The sequence below is a fragment of the Microcebus murinus genome, chromosome 11 (genome assembly GCF_040939455.1).
Source record: "Microcebus murinus isolate Inina chromosome 11, M.murinus_Inina_mat1.0, whole genome shotgun sequence".
Classification (NCBI taxonomy): Eukaryota; Metazoa; Chordata; class Mammalia; order Primates; family Cheirogaleidae; genus Microcebus; species Microcebus murinus.
This window is the reverse complement of record NC_134114.1, coordinates 76,935,169-76,948,074: the sequence shown is the minus strand read 5'-3', so window position 1 is coordinate 76,948,074 and position 12,906 is coordinate 76,935,169. Positions and strand designations below refer to the sequence as shown.

At 38.0% G+C, this 12,906-nt stretch overlaps 1 protein-coding gene across 1 annotated transcript in view; it reads left to right on the top strand.

The window, feature by feature from the left end:
- The first annotated feature begins 7,805 nt into the window (after nucleotides 1-7,805).
- LOC142873690 (uncharacterized) overlaps nucleotides 7,806-12,906 on the top strand; it is an 80,468-nt gene continuing 75,367 nt past the window's right edge. Inside the window, exon 1 of the mRNA XM_076007887.1 lies at nucleotides 7,806-7,897. Within this exon, the coding sequence (XP_075864002.1) occupies nucleotides 7,876-7,897 (22 nt within the window). The 5' untranslated portion in view covers nucleotides 7,806-7,875. The remainder of the gene's footprint in view (nucleotides 7,898-12,906) is intronic.

The following is a 12,906-nucleotide window of genomic DNA, read 5'->3' as shown; positions in this document are numbered from 1 at the left end:
CAATTTGGTTATTGTCAACGTCTCATAGCCAACCACTGCGCTCCTCATCTTCAAGACTCTTGTCTCCTTTGCAAAACTTCTTGAACCACCACTGCACTGTATGTTCATTAGCAGTTCCTGGGCCAAATGCGTTGTTGATGTTGAGAGTTGTCTCCAATGCTTTGCGACCGTTTTGAACCCATTTTGAACTCGCATAAGAAAATCACTTGAATTTGCTTTTTGTCAAGCATCATTTCCATAGTTTAAAATACATATAAAATAAACAGCAAGTAGTAAGTTATTAGCAAAAAAACATAAAGTGAGAAATATGCATTAAAATAATATATAACATAACCACATTTATTAATAAGAATGTATTCCAATATCAAACAGCAAATTTCTATAACACTAAAACAGCCCTTATTTTTGCACCAAGTTAATATTTATTGGACTGAACCTCAATTTGAGAATGTGCTAGTTGTTCTTTCTTACTGTTACCAAGACTTGAAGTGTTACATATGCCAGATGCATGTGTTCTTAACTACAAGATATCAAAAGACCAATGAAAGAAGATGCAGGTGGAAAGGAAAGGTGAGTTGGAAGCAAATGAACAATTTTTAAACTGAAAAATATCTTTATTAACCTAATAGCATTCTTAAGAAATTGCAATGCTAATTTATATCTAACAGCATTATACATTATGAAAATAAATTTTATACTTTAAAAAATATATATCCAATCCTTTATTTCCTAAAAGAGTTCTGATGTGTTGAAGACATAGATAACAAAAGTTTATATCACTACAACAGTGTATTGCTGGTGCTTCAAAAAAATTCTAAGGTATTTTCAGTGTATGAGTTGTGATATATTTATGGAAATATTTCCCTTTCATTTGCATTTTTACATCTAACCAGATGATTCTAAGGAAATGTTATTTGGGGGGGATAAATTACTTGAAGATGTGCCCACAAGGTTTTTGAAAAGACAATGACATTCATTTGTGGCTTTTCAGCAGCTGTGTGGCACTCATAGATTTTCCACCAGACTGTGGCAAGGGAAACCAGAACTATAAATCTTAAAATATGAGAAACTTGTCTTCAGAAGAGGAGGGCGACACGTTGCAAAACATTTTGATTGCCTCTTCTCCCACAGGAGAGCTCTACAGTTGAGCTCACTAGTTAAAGACTTTATTGGTTTTCACTTTCACACACATTGTTGACATTCAATTTGCCTGATTGAAAAACAAAAAAACCAAAACCACAGTCTAGAAAGCAATATCTATCTTAATAGTCTCATGCAATACAAAACAAAACAAAACAAACATGATTTGGTTTGAAACAACATGGTAAAAATACTCCATTAAACAAATTTCTGTTGGGTAATCAATCTGTCAGAAGCAGAAGATAGTGTCAAGCGAGTACCCCAAAGGGAGCAAGAAGTTTTGACAAGTGGGGAGATTAGAAGTGATTTTTACAGGGGTCAGAAATGGGATTTCTGATTTTCTTTTTACCTTGATTAGCTATCAGCCTTTTGCAGACCACTAAAATATTCGTTCCTAATCCTTGAATTTCCCAGTTCTATCCCTTAAACTATACTGAGATCCGTAAGTGGTAATCTAGTCATATAAAATGATTGCCAAAAGAGAATTGTATTAACAGATAGTAGTTTTCCCCAGAAGCATAGCATGGGGCAGAGCACAGAATTTCAGAGCTGGAAAATGCTAACACTTTCTCAGCAACTCTGATATGCTTTTCCTAATACTGTTTTCAACGTAAGAAAAGCAATGTATTTTCTTTAGACATTTTGTAAAGACAAACATTCCTTTAGGAATCCACATGAAGAGACTTTACCCTTCCTCTCTTTGAATGTTTGCCAATGTTGGCAGCCAATGTCTAGCACGTAAACTCCATGAGGAAAAAGTCCCCCTGTCTGTCCTCTCCACTGCACTCCTAATACACAGGAAAACACCTGGGCACATAGTAGGTGCTCTGCAATTGTCTGTGCATGAATGACTTCTGCCATTACACTACAATGAATCTGTAAAGACAGATGCATGTTTCTTTGTTTTTATCAGATGTTTTCTATTTCCTAGCTGACCAAGGAGGTGTTCACCTCTGAGAACATTTCAACAGATTGCTTAACCTATCTTTGTCATTTCTTATAGGAAACTTAATTTTAAAAATACTGATTTACCTCAAAATATATGGGAAAAAATTTAATAAAATGATGGCAAATTTTCTCACAAACCCTTAAAAATATAATGTGAATTTATAATAATAATATTTCTCCAAGTATCAGGGACTCACCCACCCATTCCACCTGTCAGCAATGGTAAGGAAGAGATTCCTCACCAAATGTGAGACTAGACTAAGGACCTTCCCCACTCTGAATACAACTGTTGTTGTCAATTCATTTCGAATTCTCAAGAGTTCTTCTGACCCTCTTAAATGCTTTTAGTTCTGTCTATATTTTGCCTACATTAGGCATTCTGTAACCACCTTTAAATATGGGCCTAAAGATGAGGCAACTCTACAAAGATGAAATTTCCTTGTTCTCCAACCTGGAGGAAAATCTAAATTTCTCTGAGAAATAAAAAATAAAACATAAAATATAAAAGAAAGATTGAAACGAAGAAGTAAAATATGTTACCTATAAATTCCACCATATTTCTATTTCTTAATGAAAGGGGACTCTATTAAATTTTAACTTTTAGAGTGTTAATTTACCCTGCCCTTATGAAATAGATTAGGATTCTTGCTTTATGATTAACTAACTGACTTTTCCCCAGAGAACTAAGAATAGGCATATTACTAAAAATTCCCTTGTGGAGCTCAGTCAGTTTATTGTTATACTTTATTATGATTTACTCTTTCTTATTTTTAGATATTCATTAACATATAGAAGAAAAAATTCAAACAATAAAGTATGTCAATATAATTGTTGGGGGAAGATTAATTCTCACAGTATTATGTTAGTACTTCTCTCTGGTGGTCTTGACCTTCAATAAAACCAAATAAACATGATTTTAAAGCCTTTTGGTACAATTCCTTATTGGATACCACTGTTAGTGTTTAAAAATGAATCTTCTGCCCAGCATAGTAGTTCACACCTGTAATCTCACCATTTTTGGAGGTTGAACCAGGAGGATTGCTTGAGCCCAGCAGTTCAAGACCAGCCTGGGCAACATAGCAAGACCAAGCATATCCCTACAAAAAAATTAGAAAATTAACCAGGCATGGTAGTGTGCACCTATAGTTCTAACTCTTTTGTGGGTTTTTTGTTTTTGTTTTTTTGAGACAGAGTCTCACTTTGTTGCCCAGGCTAGAGTGAGTGGCGTGGCGTCAGCCTAGCTCATAGCAACCTCAAACTCCTGGGCTCAAGCGATCCTTCTGCCTCAGCCTCCCGAGTAGCTGAGACTACAAGCATGTGTCACCATGCCTGGCTAATTTTTCCTATATATATTAGTTGGGCCAATTAATTTCTTTCTATTTATAGTAGAGACGGGGTCTCACTCTTGCTCAGGCTGGTTTCGAACTCCTGACCTTGAACAATCTGCCCACCTCGGCCTCCCAGAGTGCTAGGATTACAGGCGTGAACCACCCCGCGCCCGGCCAGTTCTAACTCTTTTGGAGGCTGAGGCAGGAGGATTCCCTGAGCCCAGGAGGCTCAGTGAGCTATGATTACACCGTTACACTCCAGCCTGGGCAACAGAGCAAGACCCTGTCTCAAAAAATAAAATGAAACAAAATAAAATAAAGTATGGTGACATAAAATAAAAATGAATCTTCTGAAATCCTTTAAGCTCACTTAATCCTCATTTCAGTTTTCTACTCTAGCATGATCTAGGTATATTTTTTCTAAATAAAAAATAAGATGTAATTATACCATAAAACTGTGGGCCCGAAGCTCCAGTACTGGTCCATGGCCTGTTAGAAACCAGGCTGTGGACCACTGCCTGAGCTTCCCCCTAAGTCCCCCTCATCCGTGGAAAAATTGTCTTCCATGAAACTGGTACTTGGTGCCAAAAATGTTGGGGACCACTGCTAAAAGACAAAATACCTACCATGTCTGCATCTCCCTTTATAGAAGTTGTCCTTCCTCAAAAAGATCAGTTTTACAGGGACATGTTTTCTACCTTGGAATCCTGCCCCTTCCTCACCTCTGAAGTAATGGCCCCAAAGAGTTCTGAACAGAGATGGTTTTGTTCTATAAGGTTCTCTCCTTCAGGAAATCAAATGGAAAAACGAATTTAGTAATAGACACAGAAGTTAAAATGTCTTGAGGTAAAGAAAAATCAAGAGAGTCCATGAGTGAGCTGAAGTTATGAATAAGTCAAGCAAGCAGAAGCTGTGAGGAAGAAATACACACTCATATACACACACACAAACAGGAATATCTCATTTTCTTACGCTTTGCTTTGGCATGCTTTGCACATACTGCGTTTTTTTTTTTTTTTTTTTTTTACAGATTTAGGGTTTGTGGCAACCCTGTGTCAATCACATTTGTCGGTGCCATTTTTCTAACAGCATGTGCTCACTTCATGTCTGTGTCACATTTTGGTCATTCTCACAGTATTTCAAGCCTTTTCGTTATTATTATATCTGTTACAGTGATCTGTGATCAGCGATCTTTGACGTAACTATTTTAATTGTTTTGAGGCACCACAAACCATACCCATAGAAGTCTGCAAACTTACCTGATAAATATTGTTTGTGTTCTGACTGCTCCACCATCCAGCTGTTCCCTCATCGCTCTCGCTCTCCTCGGGCCTCCCTGTTCTCTGAGGCACAGCAGTATTGGAATTAGGCCAATTAATAAACCCTGCAAAAGCATCTCTAAGTGTTCAAGTGAAAGGAAGAGTCACACATCTCTCACTTTAAATCAAAGCTAGAAATGATTCAGCTTCGTGAGAATGGCATGTTCAAAGCCAAGTTAGGCTAAAAGCTAGGCCTCCTGTGCCAGTCAGCCAAGTTATGAATGCAAAGGAAAAGTTCTTAAAGAAAATTACAAGTGCTACTCCAGTGAACACATGAATGATAAGAAAGTGAAACAGTCTTATTGCTGATATGGAGAAAGTTTGAGTGGTCTGGATAGATTAAACCAGCCACAACGCTCCCTTAAACTGATCCAGAGCAAGGCTCTGACTCTCTTCTATTCTGTGAGAGCTGAGAAGAGGTGAAGATGCTGCAGAAGAAAATTTGGAAGCTAGCAGACATTGATTCATGAGGATTAAGGAAAGAAGCTGTCTCCATAAGATGAAAGTGCAAGGTGAAGCAAGTGCTGACACAGAAGCTTCTGGATAGGCCGGGCACGGTGGCTCACGCCTGTAATCCTAGCACTCTGGGAGGCCGAGGCGGGCGGATTGCTCAAGGTCAGGAGTTCGAAACCAGCCTGAGCAAGAGTGAGACCTCATCTCTGCTATAAGTAGAAAGAAATTAATTGGCCAACTAATACATATAGAAAAAATTAGCCAGGCATGGTGGCGCATGCCTGTAGTCCCAGCTACTTGGGAGGCTGAGGCAGCAGGATTGCTTGAGCCCAGGAGTTTGATGTTGCTGTGAGCTAGGCTGACGCCACGGCACTCACTCTAGCCTGGGCAACAAAGCGAAACTCTGCCTCAAAAAAAAAAAAAAGAAGAAGAAGAAGAAGAAGAAGCTTCTGGATAAGAAGATCTGCCTAAGATAATTTATGACAGTAGCTACCAAAAAAAAACCCAAAAAACAGATTTTCAATGTAGACAAAACAGACTTCTATTGGAAGAAGATGCCATCTAGGACTTTCATAGTTAGAAAGAAGTCAATGCCTGGCTTTAAAGCTTCAAAGGACAGGCTGCCTCTCTTGTTAGGGACTAATGCAACTGACTTTAAGTGGAAACCAATGCTCATTTACCATTCTGAAAATCCTAGGGCCCTCAAGAATTATGCTAAATCTACTCTGCCTGTGCTCAATAAATGGAACAACAAAGCCTGGATGACAGCACATCTGTTTATCTGTTTACAGCATAGTTTACTGAATATTTTAAGCCCACTGGTGAGACCTACAGCTCAGACAAAAGTATTCCTTTCAAAATATTACTGTTCATGGACAATGCACCTGGTCACCCAAGAGCTCTGGTAGAGATGTGCAAGGAGATTAATGTTGTTTTCATGCCTGCTAGCACATCATCCATTCTGCAGCCCATGAATCAGGAATAATTTTGAATTTTAAATCTTATTAAGAAACACATTTCATAAGGCCATAATTGCCATTGATAGTGATTCCTCTGACATATATGGGCAAAGTAAATTGAAAACTTTCTGGAAAGCCCATGCCACTCTAGATGCCATTAAGAACATGCATGATTCATGAGAGGAGGTATAAAGATAAATATTAATAGTCACTTGGAAGAAGTTGATTCCAACCCTCACAGATGACTTTGAATGGTTCAAGACTTTGGTAGAGGAAATAACTATAGATGTGGTCAAAATAGCCAAAGAACTGGAGTGAGATTAGAGCCTGAATATGTGACTAAATTACTGCTATTTCATGATAAAACTTGAATGAATGAGCAAAGAAAGTGGTTTCTTGAGATGGAATTTCTGGTGAAGATGCCATGAATATTGTTAAAATCACAACAAAGGATTTAGACTATTACATAAACTTAATTGCTAAAAAGGTTTGAGAGGACCGACTCTAATTTTGAAAGAAGTTCTGTGAGTACAATGCTATCCAAGAGCATGCCATGCTACAGAGAAATCTTTCTTGAAAAGAAGATTCAATGGATACACAAACTTTATTATTGTCTTATTTTAAGAAATTGCCACAACCACCCCAACCTTCAGAAACCCACATTGATCAGTCAGCAGCCATCAACATCCAGGCAAGACCCTCCACCAGCAAAAAGATAAGCACTAACTGAAGGCTCAGACTCACATTTTTTAGCAATAAAGTATTTTTAATTAAGCTTTGTACTTTGCTTTATAGACCTACTACTATTGCACACTTAATAGACTACATATAGCATAAACAGAGCTTTTACATGCACTGGAAAAGCTGAAAGATCCATGTGAGTCCCTTTGTCATGATGTTCACATCATTGCAGTATTGCACTGGCCTGAAACCAAACCTGCAATGTCTCCGAGGTCTGCCTGTAGTTACAGGAAAGAGAGTATGAATGAAGGTAGCAGGAAGAAACGAGTATGGAAGGAAAAGGGAGATGATCCATGGAAAAGCAGACTGAGGGAAAGCTGAGCCACACTAATTAAAGGTAACTAGATTAGTGTAAAAATGCATGAATTCTTACTGTGAAGCTCTTGGAACTCTCCACCTTCAATCCAGAACAAGCTTACAGTTCCAATTTCTGCTAGGTCCAATCATTTCTGTTTTTTTCCTGAGAATCTCAAATGTTCAGCTTTTCTTGCATTCCTATAAGACCCCCATGTATTGCTAAGGGTTCTGTTCTCTTATTTCCATGTATAACCTTGGGATACTAATATATGTCTCATTATTTGCAGATATGAGCGACTCAGATCTGTAAGTCCCAGGTGGCTTACAGGGCAGCTGGCACAGGGGTTAAAAAGTGAGAGGGCTTGGGAGTCTTGCTGCCTGGGCATAGGAAGCTCTGCCCCTTACTCACAGGGGAAGCCTCCCTGTGCCTCAGTTTCCTCCTATCCAAAAAGAGAAAAATAATATTAATAATAGGCTATTGTAAAGACTAAATTAGATAGTATTTATAAGACCTGGCATGTAATAAGCAATAAATACTAGATATTTTTATAATATATTTATTATACCTAAATATTAACTCAAAGGTATGCCCTTTTTGCTTTCTTTTTAGTTCGTGAGCGAACCGTGAGGCTATTCAAAGGAACTGGAGATTATCCCTGGGGATTCCGAATTCAGTTCTCCAAACCAATCATGGTAACTGAAGTGGACACCAGTAAGTAGTCTCATTGTAGACAGTTTCATTCAGACCAGAACAATTATCTCAACCCCAGAAAGTTATACTAAATAGCCTTTGATATAATAGTCCTGTAAAGCCCACATAGGCAATAGAAGCAATTTACAAATCTCAGTTTACCAAAACCTCATGATGGTTGTAAAGTGCTTACATCATAAGCAAATATTTTTTATAAGATCGTGTTTTCCTGATACCAGAGAACATACTTCTCTGGTATACATGGAACATTGGTCTTCCTATCAAAGAGCCCTGCCTGTACCTATGGAAATAGGGCTCAATTCTGAAGGTAAGAGGATTTTAAGGGTAGATAGCTGCACATTTGTTGGTATGTAATAGTTTCTGGAAAAAGTTCCACTCCCCCTAAATTATTTCCCTTATGGTTTCTCAGGTTTCCTTATTTCCTAATTAGCAAATTAAGAATTAGTAGATACCTAATGAAAGATAGATCTTTTGCTTCCTGATTTCGAACACGAGAATAATCTGAGATCAATGCTCTGAAAACATCAGAGCCAGAACAGTAAGGTTGGAAGGAATATAAGTTACAAATATCCACACCCAGCACGGTGCCTTAGGGGAGGCCTAATGAGGTTATCAGAGAGGGAAATGCAGGGCCACCAAGAGGGTTCCCAATTACATTATAGTCAGTTATTTGTTTATCTATATCTCCCTACCTAGACTGTGAGTTCCTCAAGGTCAGAAACTCTACCTTGTCCATCATTCTACCCTCAATACTTCATGCAGTGACCAGAGACAACAGAATGGATACCTGCAAAGCACCTATCAAGTGACCAAGGGAGCCATGGGTACCCGAAGGCTAGGAACCATGAGGCAAGGGGTGAGGGTGGGGGGAGGGATAAATCCCAGTTCAGGGAGACTATCACCCTCCTGCTTTGCTCTTATGCCCCAATTTCTTCTCTGGCCTCATTGTCACCCAGGGTCACTTTGTCCTCCTGTGTCAGCATTCAGGGTTTCTCTCCTGTGTGCCCTGTGATGCCACCGGGAATCTCCTCTTATATCTGTAAAGTGGATGACTACTCAGCTCTGGGTGGAAGCCACGGAGGTGACAGGTGGTGCAGCATTACACAGCCAGAGGTGATGCCAGTAGGCAGGAAACAGCACTCAGCCACCCCAATGTTAGTGAAATTTGCTAATCAATTGTCGGTGCATGAGAGTAGAGAAAAGAAATATTGAACACTCAGATAGAATGTGAGACTGTTCTAGTGCAACGAGGAAGATTTACAGTTTTAGGACCTGTTCTAAGGAAACTTCATACAAGTTATCACTTACACCAAGTGATCAATGGCACAGATTTTGTGAAACGTAGAGACTTGATTTCTTTTAAGTATAAGGGGAATATCTAAGTACTAAGTAACCTGGATATCTATTTCATACTCATTGGTGTTTTTAAAGAAAAATGAATTTACTCCTTTATAGTATCAAAGTAGAAGTTGGTTAATTTCAGTTTAAATTAAAAAGCCATGAGATATTACAGACAGGAAAGGAGCTCACATGCATTAGATACCTATTCTGACTAAACAGGGCATTTTATATATGTTCTCCTGTGTAATTTATACAACAGAACTTGAAACTTGATTTTATCACCTCCATTTAGCAGATGAATATCTTAAGGCTCAAAGTCCTTAACAGATTTGCCTAAAGTTATACAGCTATAATCATGGCAACACCAGGATTCAGATCTCAGAATTTCTTCCTTCAGAACCAGAGTTCCTTTGCTGTGGTTTATATCAATTAGGACTCTCTGTTGCAACTAATAAAAAATCTGTCTAAAAATGGGATAAGCAATGAAGGGAATGGATCCACACAAAAGTTAATGGCTCTGAGATAGTGCAAGTGTTTGATTTAGTTTGGTGGCTCAATCATTTCATCAAAGGCATAATTCCTTTTAGTTCCTTCCTTAGTGTTGCAAGCTTTCCATTTAGATCTAAAACAATACCAGCAGTTCTAGCTTTCACATTGCAGATCATAGAGTCAGAAACAGAATGGAGACAGGCTACAAACTTCAAATGTCCTCATGTTGCCATGTCCCCTGGGGACCACTATGAACTGTTCTACTTAGGCCAGATGCAACGGGAATGGAATTGTCTTAACTAAGTTACTAGAAAGCCAGGACCCACCCTGGACTTGAGGGTGGAGTGATGCTTCTTTACCTTCCACAAGCTAGTATGTAATAGAAAAGAAAGGGATGTTGTGAGAAGGCCTCAAAGAAGTCTAGCCTCTCAGCCTGAAGCCATATCAACATGGTGGCACTGCACCCAATGAATAATAAACGTCACACAACACCACACCGCCTAGTGTCCACAAAGGAGGTATTTTGCCTTTTCTTGACATAATAGGATCTGACATCTAACTGCTTTCTTTAAAAACCGTATTATTCTTATCAAAGAATTGTCTTTGAATTTTTTTACTTGATTCTGACCTAGTTTACTCTCAACTGTTAAGAAAAATATTAAATACATTAAATATCACATTAACTCTTCTTAGCTACATAGCCGAACTAACATTCTCTCAAACATTTAACTGTTTATGCCATGAGCAGGGTTCAGTTGGTGTATTATACAAAATGACTTTTTCTCAATGCACTCCATTTAACTTACCTTGCTGATCCATTCTTTCTTCTCTGGGTGAATTCTCAGATGAGTTGTTGTAGAGAATAAAGGCCTTTGTTCTTTGCCTCTTTGTTTTATTATTAAAAGTCCAGTCTGGTCTAATAATCATAGAACTACAGGTCAGTCTAATGTAATAATCACAATTTCTGAATTCTTATTCAATCTAAAATTTCTCTCTTCCCTCAGTTTAAGCCTGCCTCAGGCTTCTTAGCATGGATCATGTCCTTGGCTACTTCCTATCTCTATTTTCTATTTATCAGAAATCTACCTCTACAACTGCAAATGTGCTTGAATTTGTGCCTGTTTCTCCCTTTCTCCTTCTATTGAAAACCAATACTTCCTCCTGTGTTGTTCATCTCTTATGCTCTCACTTTCTCATGACTTACAAAAATATAAGTAAATTAGGAACAGATAGAAACATCTTTGAAATAACAAACAGAGTTCCTTTCTCTCAGTTTACGCATCTAAGAAATAGACACCCAGGTGAAAATAGATGTGTCAGAAGTTGGAGGAAATCACTATGCCCAACAGAGGAAGGAAAGTGTGAGTGAGCAGAAGATCCTTCTGACCCAATGTGGATCTGTCTGGCGTCTGCAAAAGGAGAGAAGAAAGGAAGCAGGGTTGGGTAGGAAGAGTATCAAACTGCAGTGTGCCTTGGAGAAATTCTGAGACAGGCTAAAAGAGCCCCCCAGAGCAGTGCCCTTTAGAGATTGGCCAGCAACAACCTGACTCTAGTGTCCAATTCAGTTATTGGCTGGAATTAGCCCCAGGAGAATGTGGCCTCAGTGTGAGGTGAAATGGATCAGAAAGCATGGCAGTTGAAAGCTTTCAGCCAATTTCAACCCTCACAGCAGGTAGATCTGAGCAGTGGACATCTAAGACTGCCACAGAGTATGGAATAGAAAGCTCATGGGATGGTGGGTAGGGGAGATTGATAGGAATATTTCTAATAAAAGCATGAAAAATACTACTTTGAAAATAAAACAATATAGAAAAAAATTTAAAACACATTAATAGCAGAAAAAAATGTTCATTGTTTTTAAATCTTAATAGTTAAGGACATCAGTTCTTCCCTAAATTGATCTACAGATGTAATCTCAATCAAAGTTCTAGTAGAGTAGTTGTTTTTGTTTTTGTTTTGGGGGGTTTTAATTTTGGGGTAAAAAATATCAATTAGATTCTAAAGTATTTATAGGAAAGCAAAGGATCAAATTACTAAGCTGAATAACCTTTTACACAGAAGAAAAGCCTTTTATTCTATAATTAGGTATTAAAATGTAAATGTATAGATATATTCTTACTTTGATCTGAATGGATTTCAATTAATATTTAATAAGTTAATCAAATATATGTAACTATTTAGCAAATAAATTCTTTAATGATTGGGGAAGGGAGGAAGTCTTCCCCAAATGTTGGTGGGATTTAAGGGTGGAAGAGTTGACCACAAACAAATGGGAAAAGAGAGCTGCGGAGGAACTTGGCAATGGGACTCAGTTGACAAAAAATAAGGATTGCAAATTTTGGCCAGTGTGAACCTTACTTGGCCCCTAGGAACACTTCAAATGAGCAGGAACAAAAAACAATTGTGTATTGTATTATTTCTGTTTTATAGACCCAAAGACAGGCAACTTTTTATCATAAAATGGCTTCTGACTTTTCACCATTTTTGAAAGAAAGCTGGCTTTAACAAAATAAATATTTTTGGAGAATTTATTAATGGATGTTTCATACCACCAGACTGCACTGTCTCCTCTCCTCCCTTCTCCCCTTCCTGCATCATCTCTCCCCTTCCACATTTCCCTTCTTTTTCCCCTTCTCTCCTATGTCTACCTCTGACTTCACAAGATTAGTCTTAAACAAAGAAATTTACAAAGAATATAAAAATGATTACCCTTTTAAAATCACACAGGTCTGACTGTACAAGTTCAGCAGCTTTTTGCAAACTATCCAAACTCGTGATGCACTTTTGGTGCCTGTTGTTCTAGATAAAATAAGTAAATGAAGTTTACAAAAATGTTATTATGATTTACTTAATTTCTGATGCTTTTGCAACTGCTCAACTGAGATAGTTAACTATATCTCATCCATTCAAATGTGAAACGAATCAAAATGTTTGCATTGCAAATGACTTTGTATTTAGGAGGCCCTGAGGTTTTGTAATAGGAAAAGCTGAGGTATCTTTACTGTAGCAGAAATGGTACAATACATAGTTAACCTAGGGTTCTTATTCAACATAAGAAAGTGCTGCCCTGGCAGGGATTCATGTAGCTGCTGACTCTACTTCTCATTTTTTAAAATGTATTCCTCAGTGCTGAAGAGCACCCTGTGAAATCCATTGTCTAGTCAAATCTACTAAATGAG